General features: G+C 42.6%; 1 protein-coding gene across 2 annotated transcripts in view; it reads left to right on the top strand.

Moving 5' to 3' along the window:
- Positions 1-635: 635 nt before the first annotated feature.
- LOC115105656 (THO complex subunit 2-like) overlaps positions 636-9,979 on the top strand; it is a 75,950-nt gene continuing 66,606 nt past the window's right edge. For both annotated transcript variants that reach the window (XM_029627921.2, XM_029627920.2), the window contains exons 1-6: positions 636-744; positions 2,888-2,943; positions 3,230-3,321; positions 3,875-3,926; positions 4,040-4,110; positions 9,811-9,932. In XM_029627921.2, the coding sequence (XP_029483781.1) occupies positions 680-744; positions 2,888-2,943; positions 3,230-3,321; positions 3,875-3,926; positions 4,040-4,110; positions 9,811-9,932 (458 nt within the window). In that variant the 5' untranslated portion in view covers positions 636-679. The remainder of the gene's footprint in view (positions 745-2,887; positions 2,944-3,229; positions 3,322-3,874; positions 3,927-4,039; positions 4,111-9,810; positions 9,933-9,979) is intronic.

Genomic DNA, 9,979 nt, shown 5'->3' with positions numbered 1-9,979 from the left:
TAGTAGGCCTATTACACGGAAATGAAATGTCTACGGGACAGAGTGCAGTATAGTCACTGGTTGTGTGACTAGTTTGAATCACCTGTGTCAGGGGTTGTTACAATGGTGTCATTAATAGGATGGTGATCAAGTAGATCACTAAGGGGTGAATGTGGGTCTTTTTTAAAGAATAAGGAAGCCACTGTTACAGTAATGGGGTTGTGGATAATGTGAGAATTCAATGTATGCACAAACGCCCACACACAAATCATCCCAAGAGACATGACAGGCAATGGGATAAATCGACAAGTGGGTAAACTGGAGTTTACCTTTAAATCCTTTGTGCTCACCTCTGCCATGAATTTGTCTGAATACTGTTCATAAACTGAAATTGAGAGGCTCCTAGCATCACATGACCATCATGAACTGAACACATGCTCTGACGACTTGAAGTGATAGAGACGCTTAAGCAAGCCAAAAACCCAGTGGATCTGTTCAACATAATTGATTATCTTTACACTAATCTACATAAAATCTTACACGTTAATTATTGTAGCGTTGTAATTTTAGGCTTCCAACGTTTATTTGTGGTAAACTGACTGGAAGACCTCAAATTGACTCGTCGTCCCACGATGCACTAGTTTTCATTATTGTGCATTCAAGCTAAACATCCGGGCTATGTGTGGTATTGTGGGGGAAGATGGCGACACGTATCATCCCTGCTGATTGGATCAAAAACTGGGAAAAATCTGGAAAACACGAGTTGTAAGTTGTATTACATTGTTAAATTATGAAGACGAATATCTTGGTATTTCGTTTTCCATGAGGGTTGTTGAGCCATGCAACCGGTTCCCATAGTTATCCTGTACAAGACCGGGCTAACTCGCGACGTGAATTAGCCAACCTAGCGTGCTAACTATTTCATAATAGTAAGATAAAGTTGGCTACAGTTCAATAATGTTGTTTGAAGTAATAATTTGGTAAAGCACTTGTACAATCCATGTACTGCAACACTGGCCCGGGCCATTAGATGCTAACTAGCAAGCTAACTAACTTTTGAGTCCGTCTGTCCTCCGAGGCAGCTAACTAGTTAGCTTAGCCCTGAAAGCCAGTGCAGTGGACGAACTAACTAGTCAGCTATTATTGATGCAGGCTAGCCTGATGGTTGACTCTGTGCGTTCTAACTAACCTACCTACTATAGTTAGCTAGCTACCTCTATACCTATCTATTTGGCAAGTTGACTTAGTGACCAGTGAGTTAGCTAACTAATACTAGTATTGCATGCATGTGCATCACAACATGCGGGTTTCGCTCACATGCACTACATGGCCAACATAATGTGGACAACGCTCCAAACTTGTCGATTCGTTGCTGACAGGTGTATAAAATCGAGCACGCCGCCATGCAATCTCCATAGACAAACATTGTCAGTAGAATTGCCTTACTGAAGAGCTCATTGACTTTCAAAAGTCAGTTCCTCAAATGTCTGCCCTGCTAGAGCTTCCCTGGTCAACTGGAAGTGCTGATGTTGTGAAGTGGAAACGTCTAGGAGCAACAACGGCTCAGCCGCGAAGTGGTAGGCCACAACAGCGCAGAATGGGACCGCCGAGCGCTGAAGCTTGTAAAAAATTGTCTGTCCTCGGTTGCAACACTCACTACAGAGTTCCAAACTGCCTCTGGAAGCAATGTCAGCACAATAACTGTTCGTCCGGAGCTTCATGAAATGGGTTTTCATGGCCGTGTAGCCGCACACAAGCCTAAGATCACCATGCGCAATGCCAAGAGTAGTGTGATGCTCGCCCGTCATAAGGATTCTGGAGCAATGGAAATGCTTTCTCTGGAGTGATGAATCATGCTTCACTATCTGGCAGTCCGATAGACGAATCTGGGTTTGGCGGAAGCCAGGAGAACTCTAGCTGAATGTCCGAATGTGTAGTGCCAACTGTAAAGTTTGGTGGAGGAGGAATAATGTTTTGAGGCTGTTTTCCATGGTTCGGGCTAGGCCCCTTAGTTCCAGTGAAGGGAAATCTTAATACTACAGCATACAATGACATTCTAGATGATTCTGTGCTTCCAACTTTGTGGCAACAGTTGGGAAGGCCCTTTCCTTTTTCAGCATGATACTGCCCCCGTGCACAATTCGAGGTCCATAGAGAAATGGATTGTTGAGATCGGTGTTGAATAACTTGTCAGGAATCTGTCTAGGCCAGTCCTCGACTCCATCAAACCCTGTTAAGATAAATTGGAACGCAGACTGCAAGCGAGGCCTAATCGCCCAACATCAGTGCCTGACCTCAAGTATGCTTTTGTGGCTGAATGGAAGGAAGTCCCTGCAGCAATTTCCAACATCTAGTGGAAAGCCTTCCCAGAAGAGTGGAGGCTGTTTATAGCAGCAAAGGGGGGACCAACTCTATATTAATGGCCATGATTTTAGAATGATATTTTCGACGAGCAGGTGTCGTTCCCAGCAAGCTAATGGTACCACCACCTGACTCTTGCTACACGAAAACATTAGCTAGCTAGAATTGAAAACATGTCGTCATCTGAATTTGGTAGTATGGGTGTGATTTCTGCTGATTAAATAATTGGCAACAGTTGGCATTGATAAGAATTTAGTCATCAAGCTCTAGTAACTGGACGTTAGAGTTTTGGACTATGTTTTAAAGTGTCATAGCAAAAATGTTCAGAATGGTGTATTCAAACAGTTACAGTGTAATATGCAGCGTTAATATTGGGGGTTGACATAAGGCAGATTTTGCATGTCTGCAACACGTACTGTACAAATTATGTACACATACTACAGCACACTACTAACTGTTCTATGGTCATTTGGAAAACTATTTACAAGTCACTGAAAATAAACTAGATCATGTATAGTAAATAATCACCTTTCCCCCTCCTTTTCAGTGTACAACTATGTAAGAATCTTGCATACAAAACAAATCATGACAGCACAATAAAAGGTAAGCTCAAAAATGAAAGTACCCATCTGTGCTCTTTGAAAGAACAGTATACATGTTAGTTTTGCAACAATTGAGTCTTTGCAAATTAAGTTATTATTCAAGGTAATTTAAGGTAATATTCATTCAATGATGGGGTCTCGCCATGTCAGGTGTCATGTAATGTTCATATAGCATCATAATGAGCCTCAACAGCTCTTCGGTTGGCCGTTTGTGAAAAGGGGGTTATACTGATACATTGTATTGAGAGTAATTCTCAGCCTGTTTGCCTCTTCTCTTTATTCTCTAGATATACAGGCAGCTTTGTATGAACTCTGCTGGCATGTCATACAGGGGAACTTCAAGCTGGACCTTTCTGCTAGCGTCCTCTGTGACATGATGGTATGTATAGTCCTTTTGAAGTCCTCATTCTCTGCAATGTCTTTCATCACAGAAAATCTTCCATGCGTTAGTGCAATAACGAAATGAGGGTTTTGTGTCATAGAGTCCTTTTTGTGAAAACATTGACTAATATCTGCCATTGAGGAGTGATGTGCATTTAGTTCTTGATTTCTGGTTATTTTTAAGAGGGAGAAAAATATACAATCCTAAACGGAGGTTCCTTTAGCAGCTGTTCAAATTGATAGAGTAATGTTACAACTCAATGAGTCCAAGTTTTTTCTCTGTTCCCTGGAATGTGGGATTTTTGTAATGTTACGAATAGAGGCACAGACGCTATCATTAGGAACATGCAGAGAAGGTACACTTGCAGCTGCACCATAATAAAACAGTCCTCTTCTGCCTATTCATTAATTTCAGACTGAAACAGTGTGCTTTGCTTGTGAAGAAAGCTAAACACCACTTCTGGAACTTCTGTATCAGCAAACAAAAGTCAATAAGAATTTACCTTTTTTATGCCCGTTTTGAATGCATCTGATTTCTTGTTTATTTCCAGGATCTGCGGGATGACATGCCATCCATTTTAGCAGATGTTTTCAGTATACTAGGTGGGTTTGACTTCAGTTTGGGCATATTGTGACAGTCATTTGCAATTTAATGCCTAAATGTGTTGCCTAATTATAGTCATGATATTGTAATGTTTCAATTGTTATTTTGACAGACATAGAGACCAGCTCTTTAGAGGAAAAAAACAAACGTGACCATTACACCCAGCTTGTGGGAGCGTGTCTGGTAAGTGTGTTTCAAGTTATTGCGATGAACAAAAATACATTCTCATGAGATGTCAACTTTCACTAGGTGGCAGTATTGATCATAGAAAATTCAGCCTTTGTCTGTATTTCCTACTGTAAGGCAAAAACACAGTATTTGAGTGTCAAGCTTGAATTACAAACTTTTTTTTTAATGCTATTGGCTCTTAATTTAGAATATTATAGTAACATTTGATTCTCTTCACAAATGATACATTTTCTGTAATTCATAACCAGGGGTGAAAGTAGGCTGGTCCGGTACGGCGTTCCGGCCAAATAAATAGTGAGGCTCACGTTTTACCAGTACGGTGTAGCCCATCACAATTAACACAAAATGCCAAAAAATAATAGGCATTTACACGCATTCTGGGATATGTTTCGGGTAGCCTCTGAGAATAACATTGACTAATACACGGATACAGTGACTGAGTTCATCAGGAAGATTATAGGAGATGATGTACCCATTGTGACTATTGAAATCTACCCAAACCAGAAACCATGGATAAATGGCAGACTGAAAGCGCGAACCACCGCATTTAACCATGGCAAGGTGACTGGGAATACACAAACAGTGTACTTCTTCCCTCCGTAAGGCAATCAAAGAGGCAAAACATCAGTACAGAGACAGTGGAGTCACAATTCAACGGCTCAGACACGAGACGTACGTGGCAGGGTCTACAGACAATCACGGACTACAAAGGGAAAACCAGCCACATTGCGGACAGCGTCTTGCTTCTGGACAAGCTAAACACTCTTCGCCCGCTTTAAGGATAATACAGTGCCACCGACGCGGCCCCACTACCAAGGACTGTGGACTCTCCTTCTACGTGAGCGACGTGAATAAGACATTTAAACGTGTTAACCCTCACAAGGCTGCCGGCCCAGACTGCATCCCTAGCAGCTTCCTCAGAGCATGCGCAGACCAGCTAGCTGGAGTGAATACCGACATATTTGATCTCTCCCTATCCCAGTCTGCTGTCCCCAGTTGCTTGAAGATGTCCAGCATTGTTCCTGTACCCTAGAAAGCGAAGGTAACGGAACTAAATTACTATCGCCCCGTAGCACTCACTTCTGTCATCATGAAGTGCTTTGAGAGGCTAGTTAAGGATCATATCACCTTACCCGACACCCTAAACCCACTTCAATTTGCTTACCGCCCCAATAGATTCACAGATGATGCAATTGCCATCGCACTGCACAATCCCATCTGGACAAGAGTACCTATGTAAGAATGATGTTCATTGACTATAGCTCAGCATTCAACACCATAGCTTGGGGCCCTGGGTCTGAACCCTGCCCTGTGCAACTTTTTGTAAAATATATTTAACCAGGCAAGTCAGTTAAGAACAAATTCTTATTTTCAATGATGGCCAAGGAACAGTGGGTTAACTACCTTGTTCTGGGGCAGAGCGACAGATTTTTACCTTGTCAGCTCGGGGATTAGATCCACCAACCTTTCGGGTACTGGCCCAATGCTCTTAACCACGAGGCTACCTGCCGCCCCATGTGGACTGGGTCCTGGACTTCCTGGCGGCCCGTACCCAGGTGTTGAAGGTAGGAAACAACACCTCCACTGATCCTCAACACAGGGCCCCACAAGGGTGTGTGCTTAGCCCCCTCCTGTACTCCCTGTTCACCCATGACTGCATGGCCACGCACGCCTCTAACTCAATCCTCAAGTTTACAGGCGACACAACAGTAGGAGGCCTGCTTTACCAACAATGATGAGACAGCCTATAGGGGAAGTGGTGTGGTGCCCTGGGAGAGTGGTGCCAGGTAAATAACCTCACTCAATGTCAACAAAACAAAAGAGCTGATCATGGACTTCAGGAAACAGCAGAGTGAGCACGCCCCTATCCACATCGATGGGACCGCAGTGGAGAAGGTGGAAAGCTTCCAAGTTCTTCTGTGTACACATCACCGACAATCTGAAATGGTCCACCCACACAGACGGTGTGGTGAAGAAGGCTCAACAGTGCCTCTTCAACCTCAGGAAGCTAAAGAAATTTGGCTTTGCACCTAAAACCCTGACACATTTTCACAGTATCACCGTCTGGTACAGCAACTGCACCGCCCGCAACCAACGGGCTCTCCAGAGGGTGGTGCGGTCTGCCCAACGTATCACTGGGGGCACACTGCCCGCCCTCCAGGACACCTACAGCACCCAATGTCACAGGAAGGCCAAAAAGTTCATGAAGGACATCAACCACCTGAGCCACGGCCTGTTCACCCCGCTAACATCCAGAAGGCGACATCAGTACAGGTGCATCAAAGCTGGGACCGAGAGACTATCATAAAGCCATCAGACTGTTAAATAGCCATCACTAGCCGGTTTCCACCCGGTTATGCATCTTGTCAATTCAGGCTACACGTGTAGGCCTTCACAGAATGTAATTACAGTACACGTAGGTGTTTTGTAACGGGTGGCTCTTTCCATTCATTTGTGAGTGGATGAATGTGCACGGGTAGCCTCCTGGGGCCCTTTGTTAAGTGATTGTCAAACAATCGGATGAAAACATCATGACTGGTTGTTTATGCCGCATTAAAAGGCATAGACGACACGTCCATAAAGCTATGGGAAGCTTTCCCTAATGTAACTTGAATTCAATTGCCAAAATTATATAGGCTTATTAGCTTACTCTGTCTATACAGAAATGAATAAAATCATTCAAAATGGGCAACTACACCAGAAAGTATGATTTGGCCACAGGATCGTTAGCATTGTTTATTTTTAAATTGCATAACCTACAGACGGAAAGGCCCGCAATTTGGGCAGCGCACAGCAAGTACCAAATAGATGATTCAGTTGTGACTGTCAGTGAAAAGTGGAGACCCAGCCAGGCAAATCACAATATTTAAATACAATTACAGAAAACAGTTTGGAAAGCAAATGGATGTTTCTGTAAAGAGATGCCAATGAAAAGACTCCAGTCTGTCTTTTAGTTATCAAAATTCTTAACTTAGGCTACTTACTGTTCGCTCACTTATTTTATTGGCACCAGTGGAGAACATCAGCCATATTCCTGGGGAGTGAACATAGTGAATATCTTTATCATTGGGTCAGTAATGCTTTTTTGGTTGTTTTTGGACAATAATTTCCTCCTCCAGGTTAGATAGATGTCATATTGTATTTGTGTCTCACCTTTTTTGTAGGCCTTTTTATAGGGATCAGATAACATTGTTTTTATTGATCTGTCAGGTGTCAGCAGAGTAGGCTACCCTAACATTTGTTGTAATAAGATTCTGCTAATATAGTGAATTCAGAAAGTATTTCGATCCCTTGACTTTTTCCAAATTGTGTTCCGTTACAGCCTTACTCTAAAATGTATTATCGTTTTTTTTATCCTCATCAATCTACACAATACCCCATAATGAACAAGAAAAAAAACGTTTTTTAGATTTTTTTTTGTTGCAAATTTATAAAAATAAAAAAAAGATATTTACTTAAGTATTGAGACCCTTTACTCAGTACTTTGTTGAAGCCCCCTTCGGCAGTGATTACAGCCTCCAGTCATGGTTATGACACTACAAGCTTGGCACAACTTTGTGTGGAGTTTCTCCCATTCTTCTCTGCAGATCCTCTCAAGCTGTGTCAGGTTGGATGGGGAGTGTCGCTGCACAGCTATTTTCAAGTCTCTCCAAAGATGTTAGATTAGGTTAAAGTCGGGGCTCTGCCTGAACCGGTGAAGGTCATTCAGAGACATGTCCCGAAGCCACTCCTGCGTTGTTTTGGCTGTGTGCTTAGGGACATTGTCCAGTTGGAAGGTGAACCATCACCCTAGTCTGAGGTCCTGAGTGCTCTGGAGCAGGTCTTTATCAAGGATCTCTACTTTTATCCGTTCATCTTTCCCTCTGTCCTGACTGGTCTCCCAGTCCTTGCAACTGAAAAACATCCCCACAGCATGATGCTGCCACCACCATGCTTCACCTTGGGGATAGTGCCAGGTTTCTTCCAGACGTGACGCTTTGCATTCAGGCCAAAGTGTTCTTTCTTGGCTTCATTATGCCAGAGAATATTGTTTCTCATGGTCTGAGAATCCTTTAGGTGTCAAGCGGGCTGCCTTTTACTGAGGAGTGGCTTCCATCTGGCCACTGCCATAAAGGCCTGATTGGCGGAGTGCTGCAGAGATGGTTGTCCTTCTGGAAGTTTCTTCCATCTCCACAGAGGAACTCTGGAGCTCTGTCAGAGTGACCACTGGGTTCTTGGTCACCTCCTTGACCAAGGCCCTTCTCCCCCGATTGCTCAGTTTGGCCGAGGGGCCAGCTCTAGGAAGAGTCTTGGTGGTTCCAAAAGTCTTCCATTTAAGAATGAGGGGGTCCACTGTGTTCTTGGGGACTTTCAATGTTGCAGACAGTTTTTGGTACCCTTCCCCAAATCTGTGCCTTGACACAATCCTGTCTACGGACAATTCCTTTTGCTCTGACATGCACTGTCAACTGTTGGACCTTTTTATATAGACAGGTGAGTGCCTTTCCAAATCATGCCCAATCAATTGAATTTACCACAGGTGGACTCCAAGTTGTAAAAACATCTAAAGGAGGATCAATGGAAACAGGATGTACCTGAGCTCTGTTTCGAGTCTCATAGCAAAGGGTCTGAATATTTATGCAAATATGGTATTTCTGTTATTTTTAACACATTTACAAAAATGTGTAAACCTGTTTTCGCTTTGTCATTATGGGGTATTGGATTTATATTTAATACATTTTAGAATAAGGCTGTAATGTTAACAAAATGTGGATAAGGGCAGGGGTCTGAATACTTTCCGGCTGAATATAAAGTGTAGTAAAATTGAATGAAATGTGTTTATAAAAGGCCAACAAGACATGTATCTGATAGGCCTACTCTACACCCATTCGTGCTGCATTGAAGTATATATTTTTTGCCAACAGTGATGGAGTTAGTGTTCGCTTAAATAATGACTCCATTCTAATTCTCACATTCGGAATAGTAGACTAACTTACATAAGTCTGAAAATGCGAGGATGCATGGAATGCTTTATTATAAATGTGCATGTTTATGGTGAAAATGATCTTCCCCAAAGTTGAAACCCACGTGCCGTCTATGTTAAAAGGTAATGCATGTTAAGTGTTATGGCATATCTTTACTAGTCCATGGCCCACTGAGATCATATGAAATGAATAGGGATTCTATATGTAATTCTATGATTACACCTAGGCTATACAAAAAATGAATGTGTGTGCACTTTGGTGTCCCGTACCGGTAAGAAATATAATCTACTTTCACCCCTGTTCATAACCATATGAGATCTATTTACTAATCTTTTTCCAGTATTTCCAGGATTTCACAAGGTTTTTTTGTTATTATTGCTGTCAAAAATGCTTGGTTTTTGCTGTGTCAGTTCTGGCATTTTGCATGTCAATGTGCAGTGATTTTTGTCCAATTTGTTGCGAAAATGCGCTGAGGAAAAAGGTTTGAGGCGGGGCTTGATTGAACCATATTTTCGATAAATGTGCGCTTATTGGTTTAAATTGTGAGCCCTGTTTTTGTACTGTGTTATGGGTCAGTTTGAGATAATGTTGCATTAGACTTTTATGCGGGAATAGTGCAGTGATTGGTCATATTTGCAAGCCCTCCCACAATATGCTGGGAATTTTTGTAACCGCGGAATCCTGGAGGGATTATATAACACTTGTTTGTTTCATTCTGCCCTCTCTTCAGTTCTTTGTGCCAGATGCCATCCTGAAGGAGAGGCTGGACCCAGAGACCCTGGAGTCCCTGGGACTCATAAAGCAAGCTCATCAGTTCAACCAGAAAATTGTTAAAATCAAGACCAAACTATTGTAAGTGGAGCGGTGACTCATTTTCATCTGTAAAAAAACAAAAATCC

This window comes from Oncorhynchus nerka, linkage group LG22 (genome assembly GCF_034236695.1).
Source record: "Oncorhynchus nerka isolate Pitt River linkage group LG22, Oner_Uvic_2.0, whole genome shotgun sequence".
Classification (NCBI taxonomy): domain Eukaryota; kingdom Metazoa; phylum Chordata; class Actinopteri; order Salmoniformes; family Salmonidae; genus Oncorhynchus; species Oncorhynchus nerka.
The sequence above is the reverse complement of the archived record's forward strand: the minus strand, read 5'-3'. Positions and strand labels throughout refer to the sequence as shown.